Here is a 20,856-nt window from a genome sequence, read left to right as displayed (position 1 = left end):
CCCTCCTGCGAATTAATGGGATGCAAAGCACAGCTTTATCGGTTATTATATTAAGTACGCGAGCAGACATTGCTTACCCAAACGGCTCAGATTATCGAGCTTTCCCCCTATTTTCATATTTGCATTAGCATGACATTATTAACACACTGTCTAGAGTAGAAATTCGTGCAGCAGCTGTTAAATTCCAGGCGGACAGACCTTTTAATGGCACAAGTCAATATGCAATCGCTTCAATTTTGAGCAACCAGCCGTGTGATTTCCTTTGCAAAGTAGATTTGATGGTTTTTGTCAAAATTCGTTAGGCTTTCAAGAGGACAAAACAGAGTTTGGTTACTAGGGATAGCTTCTGCCCAAGAAATCAAGAGTTTGGATTAAAATAAGTTGGAGGCAGCCAGGGTGCAGGAGCTGCCACGGTGCCCGCGGCAAGGGATGGCCCTCGTGCGAGAGCAGTGGCAGGTTGTGCCCGTGCCCAAGGCACCTGAAAGAGGAGAAGGAGCCGAATAAAAGAAATAAAAAGAAAAAATATCTATTAAAAAAATCAGGGATTCATGCCATAGCTTCCCATTTAGTCATTCGCAGAGGGACCTCGCCGGCAGCCGTGCATTAAGCCGCAGTGAATGCTAATCGCCGGATCCCCGACCCCCGGCTAGGGGAAGCTCAGTGACCCAGATACCATCTCTTTAGCGAGAGCGTGCCGTGGCTCTCTAGGCTCCAGCAATCCGATGTTTTCCATGGAATGCACTGGAAGGAGCAAATCTTCCAGCAACTACAGCCCCTCAAAGCCCTCCCTTCGCTGGAGCAACTAGGAGCACTTGAGAAGGAGAAAGTTATTTGTATTATATCTGGGGGAGAAAGGGAAGAAAGGACAATGAATTTTTTAAGCTGGTTGAATTCAGTTATTTTGCTGCTTGGTGACTGAGAAGGAAGCCTTCCCCTGGGAACGGCTGGAACAGCAGCAAGGGCAGAGGGACCAGCAGCAAGGGCAGAGCCCGGAGGGATGGACGCATGGCCCCGGGGGGTCGGACTGCCCCGGGAAGGGCAACACCATCACTAGGAGCAAAGCCTCTGTATTTTTAGAAGCATCACTTTTAAGCACGCCGAGTCATGAAAGCGTTGCTGTGAGCGAAGTGAGCTCACGAGCAATTTTGATATCAGCGTCCGTCTCGGTGAACCTCTTGGCCATCACCAGACTCAAGCGATGGGAAGCGTTACCACTTCAGACCCTCTAAGCAGCGCAAGCATCAATCTCGCGACGGCAGGACTCCACATTTGCTTTGCAACAAACCAGCAGGAAGCTTGGATAAATCATTTTAAATTATGTATTTCATAAAACCTACTTTTCACCAGCTTCCCGGGAAATACAAGCCCAGGACGTTTCCAAATCCTCACGTTCCCTACGAAGCTCTACAAGAGTGGCAAAAACCTTTCTTCAACTCTACCCTCAAACCAATCATGCCCGGAAAACTTTACAGAAGCCATAGCAGCGTCCATCCAGCATCCACACCCGCACCTTCAGCGCCTGTCCCCGGGTGAGGAACCTCCCCGAGGACGCACCGCCAGCCCCGGGGAGCGGCCAGGCCACCCTTCCCCACCCAGCAGCTTCCCCCAGACGCTCCCTGATCCCTTATTAGCTTGTAGAGGGGGATCAGGGAAGCGCTGCCTGAGCCGTAGGGGATTTACAGGGTTTCCCAGGAAATCCTTGAGTACACACAAGTCTCCAGTGGCTGAGATTATGAGTAAATACATTTACCGCCGCCTTTTTAAAGCGTCTCTCTCCTCCTCGAGAACCAAAGAGGAGGAAATTACACAGATTTCCCTGACCCGGGGCAGATCCCCGGCTGATTTCGGTACAAGGGAAGGTCACTGCAGGTTAACTGACCTTCATTAGGTATCAAGTCAAACGGAACCAGCACAAGCGGGAGAGAAATTGTACAAACCCTTGGCAGGGACCCAGAAAACCCATCGCCACGACGCGCTGCCGGCTGCACGTCTTCCCCCACGGTAGCGGGGACCAGCCCCAGCTGAGAGCCCACGGGAAGGGGGAGGCAAGAGGAGGGCTGCGGGCGCAGCTGGGCATCGCATCTGCAACACGAGCTATTGAAGCAAAGAGCCTGAATGCGAGGGGACGGGTTACTGGGCAGCGGAGGCGTTGCACCAGGAGTGCCCCAGTCCCTTGCGCAGTTGCACAAATAATTCCTCAAGGAAATTCCCACGGGCAGGTGGAAGGATGCTGCTATGGGAGCTGCTTCTCTCCAACAACTGAATAAAGACAGATGCCTCGAGCCTTCCTCCACCTTTTCTCTTCTCCCCAGCAGCATCCCTTCTGCCAGGACACACATCCAGCCTCCAGCAGCTGCAAATCACCAGACGGGAGCGATTGCAGGGCCCCAGTTTGGCCAGAGCCAGCCAAGGCTGAGGAGACTGGGCAACCACACGTGTTCCCAGCAAGATCATCCCCTGGGAGGGAGGGGACACACAAGTGACCTGGCTGGAAGCTGGCCCAGGGATTCTCAGTAATATAAATCCACAAAAAAAAACCCCAGCAAAGAATTCCATGCGTGCAAACAACAATCTTGTTCATCGAAACATCAATTCCAGGTGCTGGAAATATCCGAACATGCTTCTGGGTCCTGCAGAGAGTACCCTGGTTATCCTGGACACACTGCCAAGCTTTCTGACTGCTCTTGTGAATGAGAGCAGCCAGTAAAACGCTAAGCCAAGAGCCAGCTTTCTAGTAAACAAATTACCAAAGCTCAGCTCGTGTTCTGGCACCTTTGAGTGAAGAAGCTATTTAGCTAGATGTGCACCTCCAGGAAAATAACGCCACGAGCGAGAACCGCCGCCCCTTTTGCCAGCCTGTAACACCTGGGAAATTCAAAGAGGGAGGGGAGGGAGATGGAGACGTGCTCTGCGCATCCTCCAGCACCTGCAAAAACAGCGTACGCGTTCTTTAAACAAGCGTGGAAATACGCAGGGGTGTGCAGAACCGGGCGGGATTTCTGCTTAGCCCTATGGATTTTATTACCTGTGCATTTCCCAGCCCCTGGGGTCCGCGGGCACCTTCCCCAGCCAGCCTCGCCACGGCGGGGGACAAGGGCAAGGAGACAAGGCTGCAATCCAAGCAGGTTTTAGCAACCGTCCTCTCCCCCGGCAGAAGCTGCCCCCACGCAGCCCCACCAGCGCGGCAGCCGGACGGCGTCTCTGCCTCGGCCTCCACGCCACGCTCCTCGAGCCAACAGCACAAGTCTCCGTGCCTCAGTTTCCCCAGCAGTGACGATGCTGTCGCTGTCTCAAAGGCTCCTCTCTGGCAAACTCCATGTTCAGGGGTGCTTTGGGATAAACAGACAGTCCCAGATTTACCAGGTTACTCGCCATAAAAAAATTGCAGCACTTTATAGATGACTTCGTTACTCTTTTTTTCATACAACTAAAACACGCAAGTCAAAGCAGGAAAAGAAATCAGCATTGTTTAATGGCATTTTTTGCCAGGATGAAGGTTTAAATATCAGTTAGAGCCCTTGTGTGGCTACAAATACTGTTAAATTAAATATAAATACTGTTGTGGGCTGTAAGCATCCCACCTTCTGCCCAGCCATACAGCAGCATCCCCGCTGCCTGCGCTGGGGTAACCGTCGGCAGAGCTTCTCCAGCCATGCTGGACCCTATAGACCCTATAGCCCTCAAATCCGCAAAGCGATGCACGCAGCGGCTTTTGACAAACAATTTGCACAGATTAAAACCCCGAAGCCTTGCTGCAGAAGTATTTATCTGCACCATAAAAGCAGTAGCCAGGCTCAAGCTTGTTAATTAAAAAGACAAAAGCCCGTATAACGTCCCGGTTAAATTGGATTATGGACACTAAAAATAAATCCATGTTTATCGGTAACAAAAAGCCACTTTTCCCCAGTGAGGACAGGGTTTCTCTCTATTTTAACCGGCAGAGGGGGCAGGCAATTGCAGGCAGAGCTGCACTGCGAGTGTCCAGGCAAAGCCGAGCTCTCACTTCCCCAGGCTCGACCCCGGGCTTTGCTGCAAATGCAGCAGCGTTAATGGGGGCAAAAATCCGCATTTCCCCTCCCAAGCTCCTGTTGCCCCAAGGACCCATGTCTGCAAGCCCCGATTCCTCCTCTGATCCCCCACCAGCTCTCAGGGCAGCGGTAAAATTTTACGCTGACGCTTTTTCACTGATCCAGGTGCTTAAAACCAGCCAGATCCCAGGTCTGGGCTTCCCACAGCTGCTCTCCTCTTATCTCCTCAGCAAATGCAGGGACATCAGATTGTGCTCCAGTGTGGAACAGTCATGCTGAAGTGACAGCTTTTTTGTAAGCCTCGGGTCTTTTTTTATTCTGGCCAACTCTAGGTTAAAGGAGATATTTCCCACAGACTAAAAGCAGATAGAGAAAAATTCACAGAAAACAAAAAAACCTCCACAGTACAGACCCAGGCAGTCTCCTGCGTCCCAAGTTTAAAGGTAGAAAAGCTCCAAGGACATGAAAATTGGTTCATAGTCCAGAGAAACAGAGAAAATTCTGTATTTTTTTTCCTTCAGAAAACCTCCCGGTACTTTGAAGCGTAGCAGCTCCAAGAAGCAAGGAAAGCAGCTGTGTGATGAGCTTGCCCATTCTCTGCCCAGCCTTGGCAAATAGGCGTCCCCATAGAGGGGGGCACGTACAGGCGTCCCTTGGGCGATGCCATGGGCACGCAGGCAGAGCAGATGCCACCAGGACCTTGAGCCAAGACAAGCCATCCCAGAGCCAGGGCGGGCTGCCTGGGGCACGCAGCCCATTCCCCCCGCTCGCCAGCTGCCACCCAGCTGGCAGCGGGGCACCCACGCAGGTTACTGTCACTAATCTGGCACAGACGAGGGATGGGGACACTGCTCCTTGCGACACAGTTGCATCCTCCTCCGTTGCATCCTTTTGTGCCGGGTAGCAAAGGGACAGGCAATGCAAGCAAGCAGTTCCCTGCAACACGACTCGGGCTTTGCCCAACCGCTGTCCCTGTCCCCATCTCCCCAGGGATGCCATGGAGGTTTGGGACCTCCGTGGGGATTAGCAATGGGTCTGTCACCTCCAAGGGCTGCCCCAGCTCTGGGCAGGCTTGTAGAGAGGTCCCCACAGCAGCAGCGACGGACATCAGTGTCCACAGGGACACAGCAGGGCTCGGTCCCCTGCCAGCCCCCCAGAACCCCCCTGCTCACAGCTCTGCACACCGGGGCACGCGCCACCCGTGCACCCACCCATCGCCGGCAGCAAGGCAGCCCAGCCCATGGCGGGGTGAGGACCTGCCCCACGCCACGGGCACCTCAAGCAGCTCACACAGAATCGTAGAGGTTGGAAAAGACCTTTAAGGTCATCGAGTCCAACCATAAACCTAACACTGCCCAGCCCACCACTACACCATGTCCCTGAGCACCTCATCCCAACGTCCTTTAAATACCTCCAGGGATGGGGACTCCACCACTGCCCTGGGCAGCCTGGTCCAGTGCTGGACAACCCTTTCGGTGAAGTAAAATTTCCTCATATCCAGTCTAAACCTCCCCTGGTGCAACTTGAGGCCATTTCCTCTCGTCCCATCACTTGTTACCTGGGAGAAGAGACCGACCCCACCTCTCTACCCCCTCCTTTCAGGCAGCTGTAGAGAGCGATGAGGTCTCCCCTCAGCCTCCTTTTCTCCAGGCTGAACAACCCCAGTTCCTCAGCCGCTCCCCATCAGCCTTGTGCTCCAGACCCTTCCCCAGCTCCGTTGCCCTTCTCTGGACACGCTCCAGCCCCTCAATGTCTCTCTGGGAGTGGGGGGCCCAACACTGAATACAGCATTCGAAGTGCGGCCTCACCAGTGCCGAGTACAGGGGCACCATCACTGCCCTACTCCTGCTGGCCACGCTATTGCTGATACAAGCCAGGATGCTGTTGGCCCCATTGGCCACCTGGGCACAGGGCTGGCTCATATTCAGCCGGCTGTCAACCAACACCCCCAGGTCCTTCTCTGCCAGGCAGCTTTCCAGCCGCTCTTCCCCAAGCCTGCAGCGGTGCATGGGGTTGTTGTAGTGTTGCATGGGGTTGCAGCCTTGCACGGGGGGGGTTGCAGCCTTGCACGGGGGGGGTTGCAGAGCGCTGGCAGGAGCAACAGCTTCGGGCTTCAGCTTCCTACGTGTAAACAGAGACTCCCCCTTCCTGCTCACTGCTTCCTTCAGGCACGCAGGCAGATAACATTGTCTGCTGGGGAAAACAAGCTATCTTCATCCCCTGGAGAAACAAAAATCCTCCTGTTGCAGTGCAAGCGATGCCAGCCCCCCTCCTCCTGCAAAGGCTGCCCTAAGGGACCCCCGCAGAGCCCGCTGCCACCCCAGCAAGCTGCATTACAACCCCCTCCCCTTATACCTGCTCCCCCCACCCCTCCTCGCACCCAGGCCGGCTTAGATGCAGCTCATTAAACCAGGCACAGCTGAGATAGATCCACGTAGGGCTGGAGCTTGGTTTTGTTTTTGAGGGTCGGACTAGACGATCTTAGAGGTCTTTTCCAACCTTAATGATTCTATGATTTTCCCCAGCTGTTTCGGCCAGCCCGTGGCCAGCAAAGCCCGAAGCTGCTCTCTGAGCTTCCCTGGTGCTGCTTCTTGCAGGTGAGCTGCAGCACAAACACACCAGTTTATTTTTTAATTGAATAACTGCTGCCAAAAGCTGTGCTGGCCTTGGGACTGGGAGGAGAGCGGCTCCCAGGCTTCGGGGCTGCAGGTGTAGTATCTTCAAAAAGCACCACGTATTTTTGTCCCTTCCCTGGACAGCGCGTTCCAAGGCTCCCCACGCCTTCGGATAAGGCGAAAGCGTTTTGGAGACTAAACACCCCGAAGCTGAAGACAACAGTTTAGGGATGGAAACCCCCTGGGAGGGGGAGAGCGGGTGCTCCTGGGGCTGCACGGCCCCGTCCTGGCTCTGGGGTCACACGTGGATGTGAGAGCCATGGCTTTCCTTTCCGAGGAAGAGAAATGCTTCGTCGCTACCGATAAAAGCCTGGAAAAGCCACGAAATGCACCCTGGAGTGTTTGAAAGCCCAGAAGAGGTGAAGGCTCCTCCGTGGGTGACTTTGTGCTGTTGATGGCAATGCTGGATTTCAGTGGTGACGTTAAGGGACGTGCAGCACTGGGGAAAACGCTGCTGTTGGGGCTGTAAAATGTCCGATGCTCCCAATTAAGCACATTCTCTGCTAAAAAAAAAATGTAGCCACGCCATTCCTGATGTTTCTGGGATTTTTGCAGAGATTTTTGAAAAACGGAGCCCAAATCCTGGCTTTCCTCTAATTTCCCGGGTCCTTCTCGCTCAGCCCCTCTCTGTCCACGCATCCCTTCACAAGGCAGGGGGTACGAGGGTGGCTCCCGGGGCGACGGCTGGTGCCGGCAGCGTGTCCTGAGCGGAGGGAGCAGAAGCGTGGTCCATGCCGGACCACAAACGGGGACATAATTTCACTGAGCTGCTTTCCTGCAGAATTGCACCGTCCGAGCAAGACTGGATTTTGCTCGTGATGGTGGAGCTCAACCCATTGTTGCTGACTCGGAATACACGGACATTTTCGACATCGCCTCTTCTCCCCTTCAGCTGAATTCTGGACCGAATCCTTCTGTCTCCACGGTTTGGGGAGCAAACCATCGTCTTCTTGAGCCTCAGCCCGAGCATCAGCGCGCAAGCTCTCCCTCGCCCACTCTCCGGGGATATTTATAGCACAAAACCTTTGTGGTGCTGGGGGGAGGCCGGTTCCCAGCGGCCGAGGCTCCAGAATTTGGGATCCTGCCCCGGCTCTGCTGCAGCGCGAGGCTCGGGGAGGCCGGGGGAACAAAACGCAGCCGTGCTCCGTCTTTCCAGCCTACGCAGCCTTGCAGAAGCGGTTACACATCCACTTGAGCCCTACGTAAATACACGAGGAACCAGCATTTCTGATGTGCAGGCAGAGGAACATATGGCCCAGCGTATGCAAATGCATTGTCACTCGAAGCATAAAGCAGAGGGGTTTCTGGTGAACATTTCTGAGCGGAACAGAGGGCAGAAATGTAAAAAAAAAAAAAAAAAAAAGATGGCAGCAAATCAAACCCTGAGTAGATCTGCAGTATCTAGGTTACCTTAATTATGTTCAGCTAAATATGGATGCCAATTAATTAGAGGGCTGCTGATTTCCAAAGAAAATTAGTTTAGTCTTAATGAGCTAATCAGTCCCTATTTAAAAAAAAAAAAAAAGAAATTATTAGACTGTACAAAGGCGTGTGCCGAGGAGCGCTGAGGTCTGCTCCGGCTGGGATTTATTGGGTGCAATATTGCCAGGATTTCCACACGGAGCTGACAATCTCTTCGGAACAGGTTGCAAACGGTATCACACTCCCTCTGCTCTTATCCCACTGGGACCGGGCTCCGTTTGCCAGAAAAAAAGGGTAATTTGCTGGCAATACTGGCTTATTAGCTCAGGATTTAGGACCGTGAGCAAGTGGCGCGCGGACGGGCATCCTCCCAGCCTGGGCTCGGCGGCGTGGGGAGGGAGGCAGAGCCGGGGCTGGAGCGCTCCGAGTGCTCAGACAAAGCTCCTGCTTTTTCGAATATTAATAAGAGTCAAGCTGTGCGCTGCAATTAAAACGCTGATTATAATTTCTTCCATCTGTAGCTGATTCTACTCCAGAAATTAAAGAGAAATTCAGAAGAGATGTGAACATTACACGGGGAAGGCGTCTAAGAGGAATGCCAGGGCGTGGGGAGACGGGGTGCGGAGGGGCTCGGAGGGGAGCGCTCCGGCATCCCACCGCGGCCGGCTCTGCCAGCTTCCCCTCCCGGCTGGAAATCCCGGCAGGTTTGGCACTGTGACTTTGCTGTCTGGGAGCCTGAGAGACAACCACCTTCTCCCCACGCACGTGGTATGTCTTCAGACGCGGTGCGTCTTCAAGTTACGTGGGGTAGGTGCATCCCCAATGGGAGTGAGTGCAGCTCCTCCGATGTCAAAAATGCTCCCGAGAATGAGTGACTCGGAGCCCCATGTCCCCTCCTGCAGCCCAGGAGCCGTGGGGCGAGGGCAGGGTGCCTGGGGATGGGATGCGGGTACCAGCTCGGAGCTGCCGGTCCACACGCTGGAGCACCGGCGGGAGAGCATCAGTGCAACCACCATACCCCACGGCAGTGCCCTGCGCTCAAGTTTCAGAAGCAAAGCAAATATTTATTTCATGTTCAAGGTCGCTGCCTCCCGGCTTTTCCTCCAAGAGACGCAGCTCTGCGTCTGCCGGGGGGACGAGCGCTCGGCCAGGAGCCACCGCTGCACAGCAAGTGCAGTCCCACGGGGCGGCTTCTTGAAGCATCAGCTGAATTTACGGGAGTTTAAAATTGCATGAGCAAGAGATGCACGGATTCACGTGGGTACTCGCGCAGAGAGCTGGGGAAAGTCTTAGCTGGGGAAGGAAAAGCACAGAGCGGCGGGGAGAAAGGACATGTGCTGCAAACAGGATGAATAGTGCAGAGGTGCGTGCGCCGCTTCTCCCGCGCAAAGAGCTTTAGACGGGCACGGCTGCAAACTGAAGGCCAGAGTCCCCTGCGCAGCACACGGCTCCTGGGCATCGGCCGCTGGTAAGGGGCTAGGGCTCGGTGATGGAGTCTTAAAAATAAATCTTGTGTGAGGTGGCATCTGCTGCAGTGCACAAAGCAAAAGCCCCTGGGGTTTTGCAACAGGAAAACTGGGTGGGCAGCCATGCTCTCCCTCTCAGGCTGTCCAGGGCGTGAAATTCGAGGGCTGAGATTATATGGATAAGCTCAAATAAAGGGCAAGGACTGCTTGGCAGGACAAGGGGCTCCATGGGGACTCCCCCGCTTTCTAGGAGCTGTGTTGGGGAAATACGGGGGTCACAAACCCGAGTAGCCTCTGCCACTGCGAAGATGTGCCCAGCACCCGCCCTGCCGGCACGTGCTCACTGAGAGATGCCAAAAACACTTTTAACAAACGTTTCATTTTCTTCCTAAAGAAAAAAAACTCAATTCACTAAGGCAGCTGTAAATCCTCCCTTCCCCGCACAAGAAAACCCCGGTAAAGGGTTTCCAGCAGAGGCTTCGAGGCATCCTGGGGACTCCCAGGACGGAGCACGCGTAGGGACTGGCTCCGGATTGGAGTCCCCTCCGCCGGGGCCAAAGCTCTTACCTGCTCGAGGGGGATGACGAGGAAGGAGCCCCCGCCGGCGCTCTCCGTCACGATGGCGAGGAAGCGGGCGTTGACGGCGCAGAAGTGGTTGTCGTGGACGTTCTTGGTGATGGGGATGCCGTCGAAGCAGTGCTCCCGGCTCGCCACCTTCCCGTAGACGTTCCGAAACTTGGAGCTGCGGTACTGCGGGCGCCATGACATCTGCGGGGCAAATGCAGGAGGGCTTAGCCTTCCGAAAATACCCCACCCGGGCCGTTTCCCAGTTGCTTTCCAGTTTCCAACCCGTGCTGCGATAGGGGTTTTGCCTGACGAGGCACAGCAGTATCGGGGCGGCCCAGATGTGCAAATATAACACCCTTGAAAAAATGTAGGATGTCTCCCCGGTGCAAGGTACAACTCACAAAAGGCATTAAAAGGCTCTCTGCTGTTGCAAAATTTAAGCTGATCTCCTTTTCAGCATGAACTGCTTATCTAGAACACACAGCGCTACTACTTCATGTGCATATGACAAATGAATTAAGGCTTTTAATGTGATGACTTGGAAATGGATTGGTCTGGACCACATGAAAGCATCAGGGCAGAATAAGAGCACTCAGGCAGGGAGTGAGCATCGGAGAGCCGGTACACGTGGCATTCAGCTGTCTCAGCTTATTTTGCACGGGTGTCCCCACGTGGGCTAACCCATAGCGTTGCCGGAGCACTTGCCATTGCTCCCAACAGCGAGATGCTCCCAGGGATCCCACCAGCTGATCCCGGCAGACCAGGGATCCCAAGGACCCACGAGCTCATCCTGCTTCCCCGCAGCAAGTCCAAGCGCTGCGGATGCACGCACGGAAACGAGTGCGCTTTCGCTTGTCCTCACTACTTTGCTTTTTCTAAGTTAAAAAAAAAAAAAAAAAGACCGCTTTTTTCGTTTCAGTCTTCTTTTGAACAATTCTTACGGCAGCGCAGGTGTTCATGATAAAATCTATAAAGATTTAAGGCACTTTGAGTGCGCAGAAGAGCATAAGCGTTTAAGCCACCTTAGAGCAACACAAGTACCGGGCTCTGTCCAAACACACAGGAATTGCAGCCCGAGGACTCGTGGCCGCTCACGTCTTCATAACCAGCATCTATTGCCAAAAGCGTGCTAGCGTGTACTTAAACACTGCGTCATCTGCTGAGAGCATCTCTCAGCGTGGGGCAACGCCAGCGCAACGCTCTGGTGGCTGCTCGCACCCCCAACAACTCCGACGGGGTCCCTGCGTCGCCCCAAACTCACCACCACGGGCACCCGGTTGGGAGCAGAGCGTGTCTGAGCAGCATCTCCTGAATTTGAAAGGGGAACGCTAGGAGTGTTTCCATCTCTAAAAAACTCTTATGAGCAAGCCCAACAGCAGGACTAACCCATGGCTGCGGGGCCAAAGGCAGAGCGAGGAGCAGCGGAGGGCGATGGCTTGCGGCGTGCACGATAGGGCCGATGGCAAGGGACGTCGTGCGAGCAGAGCCCCCCCGCGCCGATGTTCCTCGCGGCATCCGACACCCCGCCTGCAGGAAAGCTCTGCGAGGGAGGCTGCGGGGCTGCCTGCAGACCCCCCCCCAGATCCCCCTGCACTGCCTTGACCCCGTATCCACCCGTCGCACCCAAAATCCCAGCTGTATTTTCCATCCCACCAGCAGCACATAGGCTGGGAGCATCCTTCTGAGGACGCACGGCAGCACCAGGGCTGCATGTTTGCCGTGGAGGCGATGCTGCCGGCAATCCCCAGGCTGCAAGGAAAAAGGACACAGATCCTTGAGAATTTAACCCGAAACGAGAGCAGAGAGGCATTTTTGGCTGGAAAGGTTTCTGCTCTGAAAAAATGCAGACTCACGTCCAACAAAGCGCTGTGAATCTTTGCCAAACCTACCCAAGCGGTCGGAGCCAGGCAGGGCAAGGAAAAACACCCCGACCGCAGCTTGAGGAGTGGCTTTCAAGAGTTTCACTAAATCTTACATTTTCTTTGTCTGAGCAGATGAGTTTTCATACTGAAATTAAATTTTTTACAACGTTAAAAAGGCACAAAAATGTATTTTGCTATTTTTTAAGCTCTCGATTTGCTCCGTGATCCCAGGACTTTGCTTTCATTTCTGCCATCCCTGCACCTCTGCTCCGGACCTATTGCAAAAAAGCCCCAAATTCTACCAAAAGGGCCCTTTGCTCCATCCTTCCCCCGCTAAACTTTTCAGATGCCTCGTAGCGTATCCCCACGCAGGAGAAAAGCCAGGGACCCCCCTGCGGAAACCCCTCCTGCCGCACGGGGGTAGCAGAAAAGGGGCTCCCAATATTTTGTGCATCCAGAAATTCAATTTAACAAGTCGCTGCCAAACGAAGCGCCAGCACAAACGAGCTCCAAGCAGCCCGAGACGTGTTTTTACCCTTAACGTGGGTCCTCGCGTGTGTGCTAGGGATGCTCCCTACTCGCCGTGGTCCCCAGACACGAGAGCGATGCTGCTTCCAGGACCTCAGCACTTTCGCATCTCTCTTTTTTCCAGCCCTCCCTGTTTTATTCTTTCACCAAAAACTGGGCAAGTCTCCATTCAGCTCCCGCCACGCCGGGAGGAAGCAATAAGCTCAAGTGCCTGTTTCGCTGGAGAAATCCAGAGTTTCTTTCCTTTAACCTCAGTCAGTATTTCCTGTAAACAGCGTCACATCGCCCCGGGGATGCAGACAGCCCGGAAAAGCCGGCAAAATCCCTGGCAAGGGGCTTGGGGCTGCCCAGAGCTGGCATTGTGTGGCGGGCGGCTCCCGGCTGAGCCCTTTCCTGCAGATTTCTGGGTTTGGCAGCTGGCGGAGGCTTTCCCGCACCAGAAGGAGCTCCCAGAAAGTGCCGCACGGGAGAGCCGGGGACCTGGGGGTCTCACGGGGGTCCCAGCCCCACCGGCTGCGGGGAGCATCAGCCTTCGGATGGAGGAGGGAGGCGGTGCGGGAGGAGGGGGGAAAAGCAGCCGATGGGACGCTTATGTCTCAACGTTGGTTCTGGTTCGAAAAAATAAAAAGCTCGGCATCCTTTGCCCCTTCGCCTGGCTCCGAAGCAGGCTGCTCCTGCCGGCGTTTTGTCCCGTCGCTGGAGCAAGGCGCTCAAGAGGTGGGCGGGCAGGAAAAGTCCACTTTCAAAACACCGTCACGTCTGGTCCCTCAGCAGATGGCTTTGGCAGAGGTTGTGTTCTCTGGCTGGAAAGCGTCCCGGGGAAAGCGGCGTCTTGCTCTGCGGTGGTTTACACCTCCGGGTTTGGCACGTGGAGGTGCTGCCCGCGCCGGCGGGATCTGCCCGCCCTGGGCTGCCACGCTCTGCCTGAAGCCCTCTCCCCGCGGAGCCCACGGGGCTGCAGCAGGCATTGCCTACGAATAAAGACCTAGAAATACTTTCTGACCAAGAAAAAGCCCACCGCTTTCCCATTGCATTATCCCATTTGGGGTGCTTTCGCGAGTGACTTTTCGGTTCCGGATTGATGAAAACTTTGAGTTTCCAAGAGGATGCCACCTTTATTTTTCCGTTTAATTGTATTCGGTATTCCTCCATTTATTTTTCCCCACTATATACACTTAAACCTTCTCTTTGAAGGTAGTGTCATCTCATGCGGCTTCCAAGCATCCAGGGGACGGGGGAAGGAGCAGGAGCCCTTTGGTTTCTGCTGGCAGCCCATGGTGGCTGTGGCACTGAGACCGCGGCAGCGCCGCCGGGGACACCGCAGCTCCGATCCCGAAAGATTTCCCCAGCGCCCGGCTGCTCCCGAAGGATGCAGACAAGAGTGCGAGGCCACCGAGTGACCTCAGGGATGCCAGGAAGAAGAAAGTCAATGAAAAACCAACGGGCGACGGGCGATGCACCGCCCTTACGCTGCAAACATGGCTGCTGAGGGGTTGCACGTGGGAAGTCTTCCCAGCAAAATACATGGTTTCACAAGAAACACCACTTTATAATGGGAAACTGTTGAAAACAAGTCGAATTTTCTAGCCAGGAGGATGAAAATCTCTTATCCCCCAGCCTCTGCAATCCAGGGTAGGGGTACAGTTTCAAATGGGAAATAGTTTTGTTATTTACTTATTTATTTTCCCTCCGCGTGCTGCTTGGCGGAGTCCGTCGCTCCCCGGGGTTTCCGGGCTCGGAGGGGGCACGTTGGAGTTCAACAAACATCCTATTTCCTGGCTCAGCCAGCGAAGGCTTTTGAAGACGAGGAGGGGACGGAGAGGAGGGGGGACGCGGGGATGCTCCGGACACCGGCAGGACGCAGCTCAGCGTTCCCTGCCACCGCCGAGTATCTTGCAGGTGGGGCTGACATTTCCCAGCCGGGGAGGAAAGGAGCCTCTTCCCCAAAGGAGCTCGGCTCGGGCGAGACAAAGCGGGAGAGGAAAGGCTGGACAAAGCGAGCCAGCCGCAGTCCCTCGCTGGCCCCTCTGCCCTCCGCTTCCTCCCCGGGGGATGGCGACGGCGGCCGGGGGCTTTGCACGGGTGTTTGCTTGCGGAGACCGAGGTGTCTTACGTCCCACGGGGTGTGGGGAGAGGTGGCCGTGACCTGGTCGTGGTGGCATCGTTGTGGCAAGCCCTCTGCGTGCCAGGGGACAGGGACCTTCCCCAAAACTTAAAGAGAAACGTTGCATTTGCTGTCTGCCCCTTGGATTGAAACCCTTGCTCCATCTGCATTTCGGCAACCGTGGAAATGAACAGCATTGCAGCCTCTTGGGGTTTTTGTTCCAAATTTCTTTTCCTTTTTCTCCTCACTTACAAGGTATTTGCGGGGGCTTTGACTTAAATTTTGCAACTTTGTGTCTGCTCAGAACCTATCGTTTTCATTGCAAATTCTCTTCCCCCTACGAATACCCTTCCCTCTGCTCTAGAACAGAAAAATGAAAAAAAGAAACTCGGGGTGAATTCAGGGACGCTGGTGAGCCGCCCAGCCATCACCCCACAGCCGACGGGCACGCTGCTGCTGGCTGCTCTCCGGGAAGGCAGAGGATGCTGGAAGACAAAAAAATCCTGGTAATTTTAGCTCCTGCGTGCCGCTTGCCCTGGTGCGCTTATACAAAGCCACGGATGTCCCTGGCCCCCCGGTCGGCCCCGGCTCAGATCGAACTCCCGGCAGCGAGGGACCCGCTCCTGTCACCCTGCGATGTGCCACATCCAGCAGTTCTGGAAGTTACTATCCAGAGCATTTGCAATCCTACAATATATAACTTTTATGAAACTCGCTTTTTGAGTAATTCTCTACATTCTGCTGACGCTAATGGGCATTTTTATTTTTCCATCACTTCACTCTCAATGGCTCAGAGGCATTAAAAAAAAATATTATTGATTTATTGGAGTCATTTCCATCCATCTCCAGAACGGGACTAATGTGCCACCATTTCCAAGGTTCATTCTAGCTCTGCATTATTCTTCGACTCTGTTTTTTCCTTTCATTACAAAACTCCTCCCTTGTTTGGGTTGAGCAGAACTTACATGAAAAACGGGAATACTATAAAGCACTTTGAGGCGAGGCAATGAAATAAATCCCATCCCCAACCACGACATTCAGCATCAACACTAACTTCATGAAACAAGCAGCAGCAGAGAAATTCTCCGCTCCGCTCCGGTGGTTTTAGGCTCGTTGCAATGTTTTACTTATTTAAGTGCTTGAGGGGAAGAAGGTGTCCCAAAATCCCAAGCTGGAAGGTGGAAATCTCCTTTGTAACAACAGCTGGAAGAGAAAACGGGTGAGCTGGGAAGCCCCGAGCAGCGATCCAGGGCAGTGCGGAGCATCTCTTTCCCCTTCCTCCCCTACCCCTGCTCCCCCAGCGGCCCCGGGGAGGGGCAGAAGGCAGCCCCGGGGAGGGGAGGCCCAGGCAGCGCTGCCGTCCGGCTCCTCCTCTCCAAACAAAAGAATAAAGCAGCTCATTGAGGTTTCATAATCGGAGCAACGATATCTGCCACCGCCGGGCAGCTGCGCCGAGCTGGGCACCCAGGCGGGGGTGAACACCCCTCCTTTAGCAAAAATATTTCATTGAAGGAGAAATGCAGAGGAGCGCCGGATTGTTCCTGTGCGTCATCGCGGCGGTTTCGGTGCCGTTCCTCAAAACCAGAGGAAAACGCACAGACCTGGAGGTGGGGAAAGACCCCAGGGACAATATTACAGGCAAGGAGCCCGGCGTTTGCAGCTCCGGGTGAAGCCTGCTGCGCTCCCTGGCACCTTTGCAGAGTTGCACGAATATCTTACTCCGACCCTGCCCCGCTGCAAAAGCAGATATGGGGAGAAGATGGACAGGAGCATGCAATGTAGGCCAGGTAGCAAGAGACTTTCCATGCACAATAGGGCTGGATCAAGGCGACGATGCTGAGGAGCGGCTGCAGCCCGTACCAGGGAAGGGACGGGCAAGTTGTCCTCTCCAAGAGCGCAGGCTGGTCCGTGCGTGGAGGTTGCAGGGAGCTCAATTCCCTCTTTTTCCCCATCTATCCCGGGAGCTGCAATATTACAACAGGGATCACAGGGCTGACACGCGAGCAAGAAGGGGGGGCATCCGCCCGAGCGGCGCGGGGAGATCCCCAGGACGAGGAGCAAAGCAACCCCGCGGCCGTGGAGGGGTGAGAGCTGCCCCGTCCCGGGCACCCTGCGAGCTCCTGCTTCTTGCAGGGTGGGGAAATAAGCTTCTAAGTGGGTGTCTCAGGCTGCCATTCAGTTTTACAGCAGGGAGCAGCTTCAGGAGCAATTGCATTAAAAAAAATCCCAACCAAACAACTTTTTACTTTGCCGGGTTTTCTCTAGCATGGAGGACTCTACCCGCCCCGCAGCCCCCATCAGCCGGGCAGAGCAGATGCCGTGGGGCAGACGGATCTGACCCGCGTGTCCCAGCAGCGCGCACAAAACCCACGGGGACCAGCTCTGCCCACGTCCCCCTGGGAACGGCACTGCCAAGGAAAAAAAAAAAAAAAAAAAAAAGGGAAACCAAGAAGCAAAAAAAAACCCCAGTCCCTCTTTGGAGGCTTTTCTGATCCTCCGGCAGCTCCAGCCTTTGCCTACCAGCAGCAGCAGGACACAGCTCTTGTCTCAATGTGTTTATTTTTAAATGCATCTTTTCAAGCATCGGGAGTCTTGGCAACAGCAGCCAGGAGGGAGAGCTTGCGCAAAGAGCCCCTAACGCTGCAATAGGCACTTGCACAGCACAGCGGACTGTAATCCCGAAAAAAAAACCCCTGTATTTCCTATATATAGCGCCGTTTAATCTGCCTCAAGCACGAAAGCTTTCAGAGCAATGAATTTCTGCTCTCACCTGTACGAAGCAGTGATTTTGGGGGGTTGGCGATCCCCCCCCCAGCCCCGGCGCAGCGGGAGCCCTTTCTCCTTCGCACCGTGCCCCCCAGCAGCGCGCTGGGGGGGTGACAAGGGGGCTGTGGCACCTAGAGCAGATCTTTGGGTGGCACGTAGCATCTCCCATGGCCTTAGAGAGGTTTTTAATGGGAAACCGGTGCTCTTTCATGGTAACTGTCTGACTTACTGTCCCGTCCGTGGTTAAGTATCAGGGTTATGGTTGACTAGCAAGAAAAAGATATTTGCATGAAAAAAGCGTGTTGGGAAAAGGAAATCCAACCCTCATTTTTTGCCTAGAAAATCTGGGGCTTTTAGGAGGGGTTTCATGGCACTCCAGGAGACAGTGCCTTTCCGAAATCACATTATTCCCTTTTTTATTCCTCCTCCCGGTGCAGACGGAGGTTCTGGCGAGCATTCCCCATCCGGGGCTTTCCAGTTTTGTACAAAGAAGGCACAGTTGTGTAGAAAGAAACCCAAATCCAACTGAAACCCACCCCCCGGTGCCCCCGGTGCCCCCCTTGCGTGGGGTTATTTTCCATCTCTCCTCTCCGGAGCCAGCCCGTTGCCTGCACATCCCTGGGAGCCGCTGGGCAGAAGTTATTTTCCATCAAAAAGGTCAGCGGTGCTCAGGTTTGACATTTCGAATATCGATCAGCCATTAAGGCAATGAAGTGTTACTAGGCAAAAATAAAAGCTCCTTTTCGGCAAGTCTTAACCAAGGAGACGGCTTCATTTGTAGGAAGCACAGGGCTGCCCGATCCCCCCTTCCCCTCGCCCGGGGACGCTCCTCACAGCTCCCGCGGGTGGAAAGCAGGGAAGAAAACATCAAAGTAGCTCACCAGGGCTTATTTTAGAGGAAAAAGCCACTACCGGACCCATGCCGTGCCACCCTCCTGAGCACGCTGCTATGTGCCTTGCAGGACAGAGCCATCGTCCCCAAAGTCCCTGCAAGGCGAGCACGACCCTGCTCTGGTCCCGATGCTCCTGCACACCCGGTGAGCACCAGCACGGGGGGATTTAGGAGCCTCGTGGCCAAGGTGGGATTGAACCTTCCCACCGGCCGTGGTGCATATTGGCCACGGGCTTGAGGGCGAGCCCAGGACCCGCAACGGCCAGAAGCAAGGGGACCTGCGCCTGCGGAGCGCTGGGATGAGCGTGGCTGTGCCCGTAGCCTAAATCAAGGCTGGCAAACAGCAGAACACCGTCCCTGCGATCACTCCGTGGTGGGGGAGCCCCCGCAAAGCCACCTCCCCGTCCCGACCCCGTCCTCGCTCGCTTTCCTTGAGCCGAGCCGCTACTTCGTCCATTCGGAGGGGAAAATGCACGAGCAGGAGGGTGGCAGAGCCGCTCGCGGGCTGCGGCCGGACGGTGCCACCCCCAGACGTGTCCGGACACGGAGGGTGGGACCCGCGCGGTGCGTGCCCGGTGCGTTAGCAAAGCGTGTATGTAGGATTTATGCTGCTGGAATCCACTCCCTAAAGAAAAGCTTGAAATTAAACAGCTATATTTTGATAAGATACCCAGCATTGCCAAAATTAGTCATCAAATGCTTATTGTTCCATGCACGTTAGATTAGAGCCAAGCAAATGCTGATTTTAATCTCTCCAGTACTCTAATGCTCTGATGCTTCTCAATTCAACCTTGAAAACCGGTTTTGTTCACATTAATGGCTTTCATGCTAACGAGGCTCGGGAAGACTTAACATTTAGGCACATCCCGTTCTTCATTTTAATAACAATTCCGCCACAGAGAGCAACACATGTTCGCAGTGTACAGGCGTAATTCAGCCACCAAACGTGTCTGAAAGTCCAGATTCAGCATTGCTGCAGGATTGCTGCTTCGGCCGGGCACCCAGGCGCGTTTGCAGCCCGAGCTTGACTTAAAAGCAGACGGGCTAAGAAATGCCGAGCGTCCGGTGTAAATTAAGTGGTTTCTCTTTTGTGCCAAGGGACCGTCAGAGCAGAGCCAGCCAGTTGGGCTCTTGGCTTGCTTAGGCTCAGCTGCTGTTTCTATGCATCTCTCTGTCCCAGCCTTATTAAAATGCCCTGCGCGGGACACTCACCAGGCTGCTGTGCTTGCTTCCCAGCACGCTAGACTTGTGGAGGTCTCTCATTGACTCGACAAGAGCTCTGTGCAGAGAGGGAAAGCAAAAACATTCAATTCACCATCCCGGGAGGCTGCGATAAAACACACAAACCCTTCCTGCTTCTCCGCGCCGCGGCGTTGGGCAATGCATGGCAAGGATCCGACCCCCACGGGGACGCTCCCGGGCAGTTTTTGCAGGAGCCGGAGCATCGCCGGCGGCAGGGCACGAGGCCGAGCCCCACCGGCAGCAGCCAGCACGCTGACCCCCGTGTCCTCCTCCCCGGTGACTGCCAGCCCCGTTTAGGATAATTACGCGTTGCTGCCTTTCTTCTAGAGAAGAAAGTCATTCCAACACAAATAGTTTTTGCTCCTGCGACCGTTAGCAAATGGAGGCATTTACGTACACGGCACATTACCCGACTCATACACAGCCTGGCACCGTGCTCATTAACCGGTCCAGAAGCCCGGGCATCGGCAGCGGGACGTAAAGCAACATCTATTCATACGCCCAGGTAAAGTTTGCTGGCGAGTCGGCTGCTCCGCTCCGAGCCCCCGAAGCACCGGCGTGGGCACGACTGCCCCTCGCCTCCGCAGCCAGGGCGGGATCCGGCCCCAAACCCGGCGCGGGGACGGCTTGACATGGCAGCGGGGCTGCAGCACACGCGACAGGCGGGGGGCTGGTCCACGCGGCCTCCCCAGGGCAGCCCCTTCCTTGGGGAAGCACAAAATGGGGAGCGTTGTTTTTTTGCTGGATATTTTCAGTGCGACCGGCTTTTGCAAGCAGCAGAAATGGGGGCTTGCACTCAGCTACGGGGAAAAGCCGTTTTGCACGCTGCCACCGAGCAAACATTTAAAACGGTGCCATTTCAAAGGCTTCAAGTTTGTAACTTGTGCTTCTCTGCAAGAAGCACTTGCTTGACGTTTGAAAAAAGGCGGTTTGCATGAAATCCGGCACAGGCTGACGGATGCAGCTTGTTGCCGCGTTCCCAGCCCGTGTGCCACCGAGGAACAGCCCCAGGCGCCGGGGACGGAGAGCAGAGCCCCGCACACCCGCGCCGGGCTGACAACACGCCAGCACAGCAGCGATGATGACCAGAGCCCCAAAACCGCGTCCTGCCATCCTGAGAAAGTTACAGGGGCCGGAGGGGAAGAAGGGGTTTGATGGTTATATGAGGTCGGTTCAGGATTATATATTGACCACTAAAAAGCAGATTACGGGTATTTATGAGACAGGCAAAACTGCACATCCCATTACAGAATAACTACGTCGATAATGAGGAATAAAGCTCCCCATTAAGCCTCCATGCAGCT

General features: G+C 54.8%; 1 protein-coding gene across 6 annotated transcripts in view; it reads right to left on the bottom strand.

The window, feature by feature from the left end:
• The window catches only part of CORO2B (coronin 2B), a 45,069-nt gene that overhangs the window by 12,073 nt on the left and 12,140 nt on the right, over positions 1 to 20,856 (bottom strand). For 4 of the 6 annotated variants that reach the window (XM_075506457.1, XM_075506462.1, XM_075506463.1 and 1 more), the window contains exons 3-4: positions 19,523 to 19,589; positions 10,159 to 10,359 (exon numbers count right to left, since the gene is read on the bottom strand). In XM_075506457.1, coding sequence (XP_075362572.1) covers positions 10,159 to 10,359; positions 19,523 to 19,573 — 252 coding nt within the window. In that variant the 5' untranslated portion in view covers positions 19,574 to 19,589. The remainder of the gene's footprint in view (positions 1 to 10,158; positions 10,360 to 19,522; positions 19,590 to 20,856) is intronic. The other 2 variants (XM_075506460.1, XM_075506461.1) reach the window with 1 other exon arrangement.

Source organism: Mycteria americana, chromosome 6 (genome assembly GCF_035582795.1).
Source record: "Mycteria americana isolate JAX WOST 10 ecotype Jacksonville Zoo and Gardens chromosome 6, USCA_MyAme_1.0, whole genome shotgun sequence".
Lineage (NCBI taxonomy): Eukaryota > Metazoa > Chordata > Aves > Ciconiiformes > Ciconiidae > Mycteria > Mycteria americana.
The sequence above is the reverse complement of the archived record's forward strand: the minus strand, read 5'-3'. Positions and strand labels throughout refer to the sequence as shown.